The sequence below is a fragment of the Hemicordylus capensis genome, chromosome 5 (assembly GCF_027244095.1).
Source record: "Hemicordylus capensis ecotype Gifberg chromosome 5, rHemCap1.1.pri, whole genome shotgun sequence".
Taxonomy (NCBI): Eukaryota; Metazoa; Chordata; class Lepidosauria; order Squamata; family Cordylidae; genus Hemicordylus; species Hemicordylus capensis.
This window is the reverse complement of record NC_069661.1, coordinates 118,876,098-118,890,904: the sequence shown is the minus strand read 5'-3', so window position 1 is coordinate 118,890,904 and position 14,807 is coordinate 118,876,098. Positions and strand designations below refer to the sequence as shown.

Sequence of the window (14,807 nt, the reverse complement as noted above, 5' to 3'; positions counted from 1 at the left end):
TCTCTCTCAAGGCATTGTCACATGAACGTTACAGTACTTACATTTTGGAAGAGAGATTATGCAAAGGGGCTATCCTTTAATAGCAATTCTTCACAATCCACTCTTAAAGATGATTCCAGCAAAACAGTTAAGAGTTTATCCAAATATTAGCCAAAGTAAAATATTTTAAAATGACTGATTCACTCTCAACACATAAGAAACAGAGCCTTCCAGCTTTTTGAAATTCATAATGGCCTGCTGCATGAGCAGCACATAGACGAATTGCTCTTCTGTGTCTACCACATCACAAGACAAAAGCAGGAGAAATTGACCCCAAATGGCAGGTAAGTCCCAGGAAGTTTCCCAATGAGCCAATTAGAACAAGGCCAGTCAGATCACTCATACTTGCCTCAGGCAACCAAGGTTTCACTGTCGTGTGTGCGTGTGTGTGTGTGTGTGTGTGTGTGTGTGTGTGTGTGTGTGTGTATAATCTCACATGTCTGTGTGATAGGGATTTTTTGGTTTCTCCTCACATGCTCCTCCACAGCCCAAAATCACAGAACAATACTGCTGGATTGGCTTGGTCTATTCTCTGGGTTACATTCAGATGCCCTGTTGCCCCTCATTTTGCTCGATACAATAGCTCATTTCAACATCTAAACACACAAACTATTGAAGCATCCACACCTTCCAGCTACTTGATAAAAAAAGGAGATCCAGTCACAAGCTACTAATTGGAGGAGTACAAAGCTATTGCTAGTATTCAGACAGCTGTGGACATGGGTAAGTTAAATGCTCATGGGCATTAAGGTGACACGGAGTTGGTTCCAATAACATGCTCAGTGGCAGACTTGAGGAAAAGGTGCTATGTATGCAGTCTACTTGCATGAATCAAGAACTCATGCATAATCACAACTCTTCTTCTTCTTCTTCCTGCTAACTGGGCAAAGAGGCACCTTTTACCGTGGTGATTCTCTTTATTTAGCAGGGGGAGAGTAACTGGCCCTATCCACCCCCAGCACAGTACTTCCAGTGACTGTTGCTGGTGTCTATCTTATGATTCTATTTAGAATGTGAGCCCTTTGGGGACAGGGATCCATCTTATTTGTTTGTTATTTCTCTGTGTAAACCGCCCTGAGCCATTTTTGGAAGGGCGGTATAGAAATCGAATTATTGTTATTATTTCTTGTTTACACAGTCAGACAAGTGTTATTGACTGGTTTGTTTTATCCAGACATCGAGTCCTTCCCAAGGACCTGGGATGCCAGAATTTTATTGTCAATGGTTATAGATATTGTCGCAGAATATAGGCTGTTCCCAGTAAAGCTGCTTTTTGTAATTGGCTGATGGTGATTTCTGTGGCCCCTATGGTGTTGAGGTGCTCTTCAAGGTCTTTTGGAACTGCACCCAGGGCGCCAATGACCACTGGGATTATTTTGGTCTTCTGCTTCATCATCATCATCATCATCATCATCATCATTATTATTATTATTATTATTAAAAGACAAATGGCACATTTTGCTAGAATAGCTACTCAGCCACCAATACCTCACCTCACATGCACTAAGATTCCAGCAGGACATGGCTTTTACTCAGGAAGTCTTGCTACTGAGCTTTGAGACAGGCTTAACAACATAATTATATCTCATTCATACACTAATGGCATTTTTGACTATGTTATGTTGAAACCAAGATGTGTTAATGACTGGGATATTAAAAGTAACTTTTGAACTTCTGTATTATAATAGGACCTCTTTTTAAGCATTCAAGACAAAGATGATCTAAGTGCATTCCCATAATACCAGCATTCTGCTTTCAACTCATGTAAACCTTAATACAAACATTATGAATATAATGTAATTTCTCTAGGTGTCTGTCAGAATGAAAGCCAGCAAGAGATGGACCTGTTAAAGTAACTGTTCAACTGGTTATATAAATGAAAATCAATTCTAGACACATCTAGCACTTGTTTATGAAAAGGCACTTGTTCAGAATAATTTTTTTTTAAATCTATGCCTTGACAAAAAGTGTTAAACTTCAGCAACAAAAAGCTTACATGACCTGTCAGAGGACCTGTACCTGTGGAAGGAAAGTGGCTGTGAAATCTGAACATTCTAGGGATCACACATCAAGTCCCACAAGATTAAAAAGGTACTTTATTCAAAAGACATTACCGTTAATGTTGTCACAGTAGTAGAAGTGTTCATCATTTAAAGAAGGGCACACCGAGACCAAATCCTGCAGGCCTGCACCAGTTACGCTCAGGCAACCCGAGAGATTGAGGTGTTCTAGATGAGGGAGTCCTCCTCCCAGAGTCAACATCCTAGGAATAGAGAACAAACATACATTAAGACCATGCAAGAAACTAACCACAATCAAGAGACTTTGGCTCCATTAACTATTTATTATCCATTCGAACTATTCAGGCCTTTTGCCATTAAATTATTTCTCTATCCCCACTTTTATGGGATCAGTAACTAACCTTGAGAAAGCTTGCTCTGCCACAAATATGGAGTGTGCAGGGCTACAACCATTAATATGCTATTTTCTCAAAGCCTTACCGGAATGTTCTAAACTAAAACTTTCTAGTAGGGGTGCACAGAACATTTCAATGCCGAAACATTTTGAATGTTGCAAGCTCGAAACAGAACACCTTTTAAATAAAGGGCCTGTTTCGAGCTCAGTGTAGAACAATCCTGTTTCCATCAAAACGTTTCAACATTTTGAGCACCATTTTGGAGGCCTGTTTTTCCCCTTGCTGATTGGTTTTCTGGCACTGGCTTCTGATTAGCTTTCAATCTCCTTGCTTCTTGGTTATCATACAAATCAAGTGTTGTCGTGGGCAACTGTGCCCCCATTGGCTGTGATGAGGGAAAGGGGAACACTTTTGGAGGGAGTTTCAAAACGTATTCAAAGGGACCAGGAGACAGAGAGAGCTCTTATGCCTCTCTTGAAAAGAATACATCAGGAGAGGAGGAAGGTAGGTTTGATTCTGTGGTTTTGTTTTCTCAGCACTGAGTATAGTATGCTGTGCTATTGCTGATATAACTATCTGGTTTTCTTGGATCTCAGATTGACAAAGACAGAACTTGGGTGCCTTCCTTGAGTTGTGCTTTGCTTTGTTTGTGAGATAGTGTTGTGGCAAAAAATGGACAGTGGCAGCTATCTGTGTGTGTAATATTTCCTGGCGATTTCTGTGATGGGCTCCATGTCTGGCCTTGAGATTAACTTGTACTTCACTCACTGCTATAGTCTGCTCTTCAATCTGCATTGCAGGGTGTACTCAGTCAAAATGTGGTTGAAGACGTGCTAGCTGACCTTATGGCTATGCTTGCCCTGCTGTCAAGGATGCTGCTATGGCAGTTGCTGCAATGCTGGAAAGTAAGAAATCATAATTGTGTGTGAGAGAGCAACTTGTGCCAATGATGTTATTGTAGCGCCGGTACTGTTGCTGGCTGTGCATTCTGGGCCAGTGATTCTTTTTTGGCCATTTTTGGACTGTTTGAAATCTGTGTTCTGTGTTGGGAGGGACAGATTCCCTTTTACTGTGTGCTTCTGCAGTGTTTTTCAAGGTAGGGTTGCAAAATGCATTGCAAGTTGCAATGCAAAACTTGTGTGCAGTGCACTGAGTGCAACTTGTTCTGGCTGTAAGGAACAATGGGGAAACTTGAAACACCCCACTGTTCCCCATGTGTAGCTCCTAAGAACACAAAGTGGGTTGGATGGTAGGGCATGATGGGTGGTACCTCATCAAAAGAAATGGGCAAGTGGGCAATTTTTAATTCCCCCCCCCAAACCCCCATAGGATCTTTTTGTGGGTTGGGTGATAGGTAGCACCCACCATGCCCTACCACCCAATCTATTTTGGTGCCCCTAGGAGCTACCCATGGGAAACAATGGGGTGTTTCTAGTTTCCCCATTGATCCCTTTGGCCAAAACAATACATTTCAAGTTGTTTCTTTGGAACATCCAGTTTGACCGCTGTTTTGACAAAATGTTTCAGCCATTTTGCATTTCGTTTCTAGAGCAAAACAGAACACGAAATCTGTTTCATGCACATCCCTACTTTCTAGCAGCGAGAGCCTATAGTGCCTGCAGCAGTTGGCATATGGGAGCAGTAGTTAGAAGGTAAGCTTTGTTGCTGATCTTATATTATCAAGATAGATAAAATTTCTGACCTTTTAAATGTAGATTGTGTGAAATCTGAAGTTTTTTCAAGAGATTGTATATAAACTGATCTATGCATGATAGTAAGGTCATTTTTCAAAGCCTATTCTAATAGCAAAAGAACAACAGGTTACTCATCTGTAACTTTGGTTCTTCTAGTGGTCATCTGTACTTCTACACAAATGGGCTATGCGCCTGCGCAGAGACTTCGTCGGAACCTACCAAGCTCAATTATCCTGCTTTGGGTGGGAACCCCACCCCCCAGCTGCTATATGCGGCTGAGCCATTCCTCATCCCCTCAGTCACAGAGTCCAGCTTCAGTGAACCCTGTGAGAAGCATGGGAGGCCATGTAGAAGTACAGATGACCACTAGAAGAACCCAAGTTACAGGTGAGTAACCTGTTGTTCTTCGACGTGGTCTCTGTCTTCTATACAAATGGGTGCATAAAAAGCTAGCACCCAAGGAGGAGAGAAGAACAGAAACAAATATAATCTGCCAAAAAAAATTATTGCAGAAACAAGTACATCAAATGAAAATAGATTGCAGGACACTCCTGCCAAACACAGCATCATTCCGTGGCCTGGTATCAATTGCATAATGACGAATAAATGAATGGGGCAAAGCCCAAGTAGCTGCCTAACATATAGCGTCCAACGGGACCGCCCAATCAAAGGTCACGAGACCACCACGGACCTAACAAGGTGTGCCTTAACTGTAGCAGGCACCTGCTTATGAGCCAATTTATAGCAAAGTTCAATTGAGGAAACTATCCATCTAGACATGGACTGTGCCAAAACTTGTAGACCTTTACACAGCCCATCAGATAGAACAAACAAGCAAGGAGATTTCCTCCAGTCAGCAGACCTCTGAACGTAGAAGGATAACGCCCTTCAAACATCCAAAGGGTGTAACCTTCTTTCTGCATCCGATGAAGGATTTGGAAAAACACGGGCAAAGTGAGCAGGGACGAATGGTGAAACGCAGACACCACTTTGGGCAAGAACTGGACATCTGGCCTGAGTGTTATCTTGTCCTTATGGAACTGAAGGTATGGTTGGTCAACCCTCAGGGCCATCACGGCCACCAAAAAGGTGACCTTTCAGGTCAGAAGATGAGGATCAATAGAAGCCAAGGGCTGAAATGGCGGCTGTAGCAGGCCAGCCAATACCACTGAGAGTTCCCAGGCCGGTGACATGACAGGATCATCTGGGAACATTTGAGTGATCTTTTTACCACCGGATATTTAAACCATGAAGCCCAGTCAGCAGGGGAACGTGCCACAATGGCAGCCAAATACACCGAAAGGGATGAAAGCTTTAAACCAGATTCCTTAAGGAACAACTGATAATTACATACATCTTGTACAGATGGATTAAATGCATCAAACCCATGCAAGGAAGCGAAGGAACAGAAACGAGTCCATTTGTGATCATATGACTTCCATGTGGACTGCTTTCTAGGAGCAACCAAAACTTCCTCAAGTCTCAACGGGAAGTCGGCAGGACCTTCCACGCAGTCAGATGGAGGGATCGGACATCCGGGTGGAGCACCTGTCCCTACTCCTGTGACAGCAGGCCCGGCAGGACAGGTAGGTGCCTCCAATCCACTGCCAAGTGCCTCAGGGCGGGAAACCAAGGCCTTCTAGGCCACCATGGGGCTATCAGGATTGCCCTGTCCCGATCCACCCTTAGCTTGCGCAGGACCCTCTGAATGAGGGGAAATGGGGGAAACACATACAGAAGAGGGCCCGTCCAAGACAAGATGAAGGCATCGCCCAAAGAGCCTTCGCCCTCCCCTCCCCTGGAGCAATAGAGGGCACATTGTGTGTTGTCCTGGGAAGCAAACAGGTCCGGAGTTGCAACTCCCCAATTCACAAATATGTCCCTGAGAACACCCCAGTGTAATGCCGACTCATGGGAGACCACTGTCATTCTGCTTAGAGTGTCCACCTGGACATGTATATGGATCGCCTGATGCATTACCGCATGTGTCACGCACCAATGCCAAAGGTCCAGAAACAGAAACAGAAGGCTCTTCGAGGATGTGCCACCCTGTCAATTGACATAGGCTTTCACCGTCGTATTGTCTGTTTGTATTGTCACTGTGTGACCATGGGTTAGAAGCCCTTGAGAGCGTTGAAAATGGCCATCATCTCCAAATAATTAATGTAGCGAGTCCTCTCCTTGGGGGACCAATGTCCACTCAGATGAAACCCATCCAGGTATGCCCCCCAACCGAACTCCAAGGCATCCGTCATGACCACCCAATAGGATTGAAGGGCCTGAATGGGAGTACTGACACTCAGGTGCCGAAAATCCGTCCACCACTCTGCCGTAGCCCATACCCATCGAGAGGGCATGCGCTTTAGATGGCTCGGATCCTGAAGGGGATCAGAAACGTCCAGAAACAATCTCTGAATGATGTGCATCCGAAGACGTGCTTGAGGCAGCACATATGTAGTAGCCGCCATGTGACCCAACAGGCACTGTACTCTCCAGAAGCTGCTGCCAGCTTCCGGAGAGTATCTATACGGTCCATTGAAAGGAAGACCTTTTCCAAGGTCGTGTTGAATATCAACCCAATGAACTGAATGCGCTGGGTCGGTTCTGAGATTTTTTGAAATTTATTTGGAACCCCAGGTCCTGTAGAGTAGCCCCCACGATCTCGAGGGCATCCATGACTGCACTTCTGGTGCTCGCCAAGATGAGCCAATCATCTAGCTATGGTAGCACCTGCAATCCTTGCTCTTGCAGGAAAGTAATCACTGGGGCCAGACATTTCGTAAAAACCCTCAGGCCTTGAATTGATAGGGGATCCCCCCAATCTGAAAACACAGGAAGCTGAGGGCGAATCAATATGTGGTAGTATGCATCTTGTAAGTCCAGGGAAACCATCAACATGTTCTTTTCCAGGATGGTCATGATGGTCGGTACCGACAGCATTCGGAACCTCTTGTAGACCAAATATTTGTTCAGGTCCCTGAGATCTAGAATTGGGCACTGACCGTTGTCTGGTTTTGGCACAAGAAAGTGCCGGAATAGAACCCGGGGCTGTCTGGGTTGGCGACTTTCTCAATCGTGTCCTTTGACAGGAGAGCAGCGACCTCTTGGTCCATCTCTGGGTTACAAGAAGTCACCACAATACCAGACACCGGCCATGTCCTGCAAAACTCAAGGGCATAACCCAAACAAATGATTATCAGGACCCACTGGTCCATAGTCACCTTGTCCCAGTTCGCAGAGGATGGGGCCAGACAAGTCCTGAAGTGCCCCGAGTCATTGCTTCTTTTGGAAGGTATTCGGGTGCTGTTTCTGAAAGGCCGGCTTATTGGGCTGGTTGTCCAACTTGTATCTTGACTGGACTTGTTGCCATGAAAGGACCATTCCGAAGGCGACTGTTGCTGGGAAGGGGCCTTCCATGGTTGATAAGGTGACCATTTGGCAGTTCTCTGCGGTTTGCTAGCCGGTGAAGCATATGACATGTAGCACGCTGTGCTCCTCAACTTCTGAACCTTCTGGAGAAGGCTCTGAGAAGAAGCTAGACTAGAGCCTTCAAAGGGCAGGTCCTCGACCCTAGCCTGGGCCTCATAGTGTAGTCCTGATGAACGCAGCCAAGTGTGTAGACTGAGCGCCACTGATGTGGCCATCACCTTAGCCACACATTCCACCGAATATCGGGCCGAATAAAGTTCCTGTTTTGCCACCTGAATGGCCTCACAGAAAAACGCTTTTGCCAGATCCCTCTTGTCCCGTGGAAGGAGGTCCAGAAAGGGACCCACCTTTTCCCATAAAAAGTGGTTATATCGGGCATTATAAATCTGATAATTGGCTACCCTTAAGTCGAGGGCCAAGGCTGAATAAAACCTCCTCCTGAAGGAGTCCAATTTCCTGCCTTCTTTGTCACTCGGTGCTGACTGGCTTTGACCTCTGGTCCTTTGCAAGGACGCCGCCACAACAATAGAATCTGGTGTGGGATGTTTTTTCAAAAAGGTATCATCCTGTAGTTGCACCCGGTAGAAATTCTCCAAATGCCTGTCTGGCTGAGAAAGCATGGCCACCTTCTTCCAGTGAGCCCGCATAACCTTTAACAATGCTGAGTTCAGGGGCAAGGTGGCCAGTACCTTGGCCTCAGAATTGATAAGGCTGAACAACAGGTCCAGTTCTCCCTTCTTCTGGTTACCGAGGCTCACACCCAAGGCCAAAGCCATCCATAAGCAGAGTATAGCTTGAGGTCCTCTGACGGGGAGACAGGTTTTTAGTCAGACTGCATGTCGAGCAGAGACAAGCCTAGGGAAACTACTTCAGAGTCCTGGGAGCTAGGATCACTCTCATATTTAGGCTCTTGGAGAGCCAAAGGGTCTTGAGCCATGGGAATCGAACCTGAAGGGGAGCCTGGTTTGCTGCCTGGATTGTCTGATATCGAAACAGAAAGTTCATGGACAGGCACGGTAGCCTGATGTATCACTGGAACTGAAGAGGGTGGTTCGTGAACGTTCGTATCAATCCCTAGAGGAGCACTGCAGCAAGCGGGAACACAGCTTCCCTTCCGAGTGTGAGGGGGGTTCACACCAACCCCTCATCATTATGGGTTTTCCATACATGGGACCTTCTGAGAAACGGGACTCACAGCAGGGTCAAGCATAGTCCAAATAGTCAGACCAATAGTCCACTTGGTACCGATAGCACAATCCATAGTCCCGGCACCATGTGCCATAAGAAGAATCAACATCAACCAAGGGAGAGCGATATTCTGCCACCCGGTATCGATGTGGATATGATTGATCACGACAGTCCCAGAATCGATCCTGTCCTTAAGTCGAGGAGCATTCTTCCGAGCTCCAACGGGCACCACAGTCTCTAAGAGGGACACTCTCTTGGTGCTTTTGAGGGGGCGACCGGCACCTAGGCAGCCACGATGCATCTTCTGTGGACTTGGTTGGAGAATAGGCCTCTTCTACTGATGAAGCATAACTCAGTCCATTTGATGCCACCGAACGTTACCTACTCAATCTAGCCAAATCGTGGGCCAAGGCCAACGACTCAGCAGCCACAGGTGAGCTAGGCCTTGTTGACACTGATGACTTCTATACCGGATGATCCAAGGCCACTTTAGTCTTCTTGGCCACAGAGGCTTCCGAGAACCTCCGCTGTTCTCTTCTTCTTGGGCATAGGAGGGAGGTGTCAATCCGCCGGCAAGTCACAATGCAACTTCAGCTTCTTTTTTATCTTCAGTACCGATCTCGAGGAATTCAGGGAGGACTTCGGTACCACGGGTGCCTGATATTGAGGGAGGTCTTCCGAGCGCACTGGCTCACTCGACGCCGTCAAAGGCTGAGCGGTAGAGGACGCCGATACCAGTACCGGGTTTTTGGCCTCCACAGGAGCAGACACCGCACGCTCAGATTGTACCAATGCAGCCATTTTTATGGACTGCTTCAATGATAAGGCTTCCGAGGAATGGAGAGTCAGGTTCCACAGGGCTGCGTGCAGGCAAGAAGACCTATTTTTGCGAGCCTGCTTCGTGAACTTCTGGAAGTGAAGACAGGTCTTAACAATGTGAGATTCCCCCAAGCACAAGAGACACTTGATATGAGTATCAAGGGAAGGGATCTTAGATCCGCATCGAATACATTTTAAAAAGTTCGTCATGCTCGGCATAAACGCCGAAGGCCAGCCAGCCACCACGCTCCGTCCCAGCTGGGATCAGGGGGGAAACGGAAAACCCCACAAAAAACAAAATGCCAAGGGAAAGCACTACTACACGAAATAAATAAAGGAAGAAATTTTGTAAAGAAGCAGGGAGAAAACAACAAGGGGACAGGAAGATCCTACTCATTGCCGAGCTGTAGACTCCACAATGAAGCGTGGGTGAAAAAAGACTGAGGGAATGAGGAGTGGAGCAGCTACATATGGCAGCTGGGGTTGGAATTCCTGCCCAAAGCAGGAGAATTGAGCTTGTTAGGTTCCGACAAGGTCTCTGCGCAGGCGCATAGCCCATTTGTGCAGAAGACAGAGACCACGTCGAAGAAGCCAGTGAACGTTTTCTATGATCAGCAGTTCAAGATTTTAGTTATCACTTTTGGAAAAGTTCTACATTCTTCCGGGAGTGAGCTATAGCAGCCTTTTAAAACAACAACCTAATATCTTGTAATCCTTTCAACCTTCCTGGAAAATAAAGCTGTATATAAATATTCACAATACCAGTAATAAAAATACTGCTCTTAAACAAACCAAGAGTCCAAAGCAATTTACACAGCAAAAGGAATGAGAAAAACAAGTTGTTCTGGTAAGAACTATCCCTGCAACTGGACTAAATTTGCTCCAAATTGGTTAGACTATCCACAAGTTAACCCACTTGAGCCACAAATATTTATGCATCCGCCATCTTGAATTGGGGTAGATGGCATCACAAACTACACCACTGAGGTGTCACTATGTGTCACTCACTAAAACTGTACCAAATTTGGTTCAAATCAGTTAGGCTGCAGTTCACAAGTTAGCCCTCTTGTGCCTCAAACATGTACAAGTCCACCAGCTTGAACTGGGGTGGATGATATCATTATAAACTACACCATTGAGGTTTCATTACGTGTCCCTACAGCTGTAGCAAATTTGGTTCAAATTGATTAGGCAATTCACAAGTTAGTCCACTTGGGTCTCAAACATTCACGCATCCGTCATCTTGAATTTGGTTGGATGACATCATTACAAACTATGCCGCTGAGGTATCCGTATGTATCCCTACATCTGTACCCAATTTGGTTCATACTGGTCAAGGCATTGCAAAGTTGATAGGGGGGATCAGAAGGGCACAAACACAGCTGGGTGTTCTCATAAACTGACCTTCCTAAAGGAAGGTAGGCTAAAAATGGTTCCCTTTCCCAAACAGTTTCACAATCTTAAAAATAAAGAAACAAAGGAGACACTGTAACCACCACCAGAGAGATACTACGCTGGGCCGAACTAGGATAGTTATTACCCTCTTACTAAGTACAGTCATCCCTTGCCAACCACGGATTTTCCAATCGTGGTTTTAAGTATCTACAGCTGGGAAATTGTGCCAGGTCTTGCAAACCGCGACCCAAGTATCCACAGTTTTGGCATGATTTTACAGCAATTGGGGTGTTTTTTGCAATTTCCAGGGGTCAGGGGGTGATTTTCAGGGTTCTGGGTGATTTTTTTGTATTTGAACTGTATTTTTGGTCTTTTCCCAATCGCAATTCCCCATACCCCATTTCCAATGTATTTCTATTGCTCTCCAACTGCGAATTTGCCAACCGCAAGGTTTTCCTGGAATGGAACCCTCGCGGTTGGCGACGGCTGACTGTATAATCACTTTAGAATGCACCTCTATGCCTGGTAAACAGAGGTTATTCCCATATTGCAAATTTGGGGCAGGAGCAGCTTTCCTCTCAGTTATAGAAGCAACGGACTGTTCCTTAGCTTTGCAGATGAAGTGAGTAACATTGGCATGCCAGTTTGACTGAAAGTGCTTACAAAGCAATGGCAACACCCTGCCTCCTGCTAGTCTGATTACTTTTTGAGGCTAATGAGCAAGCAAGGGGCTTGCGGTACCTACATTCCTGATTTATTTATGAGGTTTTCAGAATCAAACATCTTTTGGCACTACACTGCAGAAAGAAAAAAATTCCAGTTAAAAACAACCAATATGCTGGGCCTATTGTGTTTGAGGAATGACAGGATTACATTATGTAAGAACATGATTTTATGCTTAAAAAAAAAAAAAAACTGCATTGGTGTTCTGCTGCAAAGGAACTACTTACCTGAGACCACGATCTGTTATCTGATAACACCCTGACAGACTGAGAAACTGAAGGACTCGTGCTGTCTCTTGGTCTGATTTTGTGCTAACAAAGTATGCCAAGTCTTTCCCCTCTGACTGTCTACTAGTCCTTGGTGCATGTTTAGATAGTGCAGAGGATCCTGGGAATGCCTGAATAGTTCTTAACGCCGTCCCAGCACAACAGAAAGAGTGACCACAGTAGGTCAAGGCAGCGGAGGCACAATTCTGCTGCCAACAGATACTAGTCCTTAGTCCAAAAATGTCTTTGCTGCAGCATGATGCAGAACAAGTGAAACTGGAGGCTGGTTCTATGACACAAACTCCATCAGTATTTCTGTGTTTCCACTCTGCAGCATCTTCAATATCAGCCAGGTTTTCCACATCTAACATCCAGATATAGGCAGAGTTAAAGGTCTCCGATCTGACAGGTGCACTCCAATGGCTTTCATTCCCTTCTCCCTTAATCACATTTTCATTTGTAATATCATCCAAGCTGCTTTCCTTTTTGGTGGCCTGCAAGGTAATGTCTTTGCTTTTCAATACAGTTTTCCCATTCCGGCTGCGACAACCTTTCTGAGATCCTGTTTTGTGGGATGACAAAATCCCCAAAGCTCTGGAAATCTTTTCTACAGCTACATCTGTGATTCTCTCACATCCAGAAAGATCGAGATGCCGGAGATTCTGACAGCAACCAATCCACGACCAACTGAAACCAAAAGGTTAAAACATGTTTAACAACCAGCATGTTCAGACTACTATAGATCAAATGTTAATGTTTAAATCCATGAGTATTCATGCCCAAGACCTAAAGAAATATGAATACTGGAAGGAAACCGCTAACACAACACAACAGGAGTCAGGAAGAACAATCCATAGATAACATTTCATTCTGAACACCTCCCACCAGTTCTGGCAATGAGGTGAGGTAAAATGAAGACAAATCATGTTTCAGGGGAAGGTTGTATGGGTTGGAGAGGTTCCCTTCAAGGCTGGCTCCAGGGGGCTCTTAAACTGCCCTCTATCGCCTCTCACACCTGCCTGAGCCTCAGAAGTGCTGCTCTACAATCACCACATCACTAAGGCTAGAGCACAAAGGTGGCTCCAGAAAACAGCAGCAGGGACTTCTGAATCAATGCTTCTAGAAAGAAGGATATTCCAGTGCTGTGCCAACAATTCCTTTGTAGTGGGCAGGCTGGCACACATGCCAGGAACACCAAAGGGAAAATAGTAAGCAGACTCCATTACAGTAAAGATATGCTTGTCCTCTGCAGAACAGGACAATCTAGAAAGTGAACATTTTAATAGGGAGGAACCTTGTGTATATGGTGAAAGTCTTCCATTTCCATGGAGAATTTTGGTCTAATAAGCTCCAATACTGAGACACCATTACATTATATTCCTCATCAGGAGATCTGGACTGTGCTGTCATCAATATGTGGATGAAACTCAACTCTCTTTTCCCAATGCCAAGAAGTGGTGAAGATCCTGAACCAGTGCCCGAAGACCATGGTCGACGGGATGAGGGCAAACAGGATAAAGTTATATCCAGACAAGTGAGAGGTGCTTTTGGTCAGTAAGAAAGCCAATCTGTAAGTTCCTTTTCTAGATCTGGCAGTATGCCCTACTCTGTTCTGAATGGGGCAGCGCTCTCCCCTCCTGGGAATGGGTCTCTCTGGACCCAAGTATGCATCTAGGACTAAGGGGGTGATCCTGGATCCAGTGTGGCTTCTGGATCCCCAGATGGACGCTACAGCCAGAAGCATGTATGTTCAGCTTCAGCTAGTATGCCATCAGCCCCCTTTCCTGGAGTTAGCAGATCTGAACACTATCTCCCATGCCTTGGTCCCACTGAGGGTTTGCTACTGTATTGTGATCTACTTATAGAGCTACTCTTGAAAAGTATCTGGAAATTTCAACTAGAACGATGCAGCAGCTAGGCTGTTGTCAAGGGCTCATTAAATAACTTGGTTAACTTTGTTATACCAAGTTCACTGGCTCCCCCATTCACTTCCAGGTACTATTCAAGGTGATAGTGCGTACCTTTAAAGACCTAAATGACTTAGGACCAAGGTATCCTTAAGATACCTTGGTCCTAAGTCGTTCAGGACTTTAAAGGTAAGGACAATCTTAAGGACCACCTTCTCCCATATGAACCTGCCCGGACATTGAGATCATCAAGTGGAGCTTGGCTCCAGAACTCACCTCCATCACAAACTCAACTAGTGGGGACTCAAGATAGGGTATTTTCAGTGGTGGAATGCCCTACTGAATGAGTTTTATAGGCCCCTTCACTGGCCTTTTTCTGATATTCAATTAAGATTCTTTAAAATTTAGAGGCATTGCCTGCTGATGTCTAGGCGGCTGGCTTTTGTAATTAGTGACTGAGTGTATACATGTGTGGTGCTATAAAATGTTTTATTAATCTTATTTAGTTTAAAGTGTATGTTGACAAATTTTGTTGTTTTTACTGACTACATTATTTGGGGCACTGCTGTGAAAAAGCAGTATAAAAACTGTATAGGAAGCATAGCAATATTTAAAAGTATGTCATATTGAAGACTGCTCTCATGGTAACAAATGGTTCATTATATTTCTCAACATCATAGTGATTTGAATAAAACTTAGTTTAGTTGAAGGCTGTCACAGAAACGTCTGCATCCAATGGCAAGCTGCTACACTGGAACATCTGTTTTAATTGTATGTGGATGGTTTTAGTGCAGAAAGAAATATGACTTTGCTTTATTTGCTCCCCCTGTGCCAGGATCTAACACATGTTCTCTTTTCCTTGTGTCCAAAGTAAACAAGATTTGCAAGTCTCACGCTGCTGAAGCATCTTACAAGATCTGTCATAATGATC

The 14,807-nt window shown here is 45.0% G+C and overlaps 1 protein-coding gene across 1 annotated transcript in view; it reads right to left on the bottom strand.

Annotated features, from left to right (window-relative positions):
• The window catches only part of FBXL5 (F-box and leucine rich repeat protein 5), a 51,757-nt gene that overhangs the window by 7,896 nt on the left and 29,054 nt on the right, over positions 1-14,807 (bottom strand). The window contains exons 9-10 of the mRNA XM_053253495.1: positions 11,931-12,656; positions 2,154-2,302 (exon numbers count right to left, since the gene is read on the bottom strand). Coding sequence (XP_053109470.1) covers positions 2,154-2,302; positions 11,931-12,656 — 875 coding nt within the window. The remainder of the gene's footprint in view (positions 1-2,153; positions 2,303-11,930; positions 12,657-14,807) is intronic.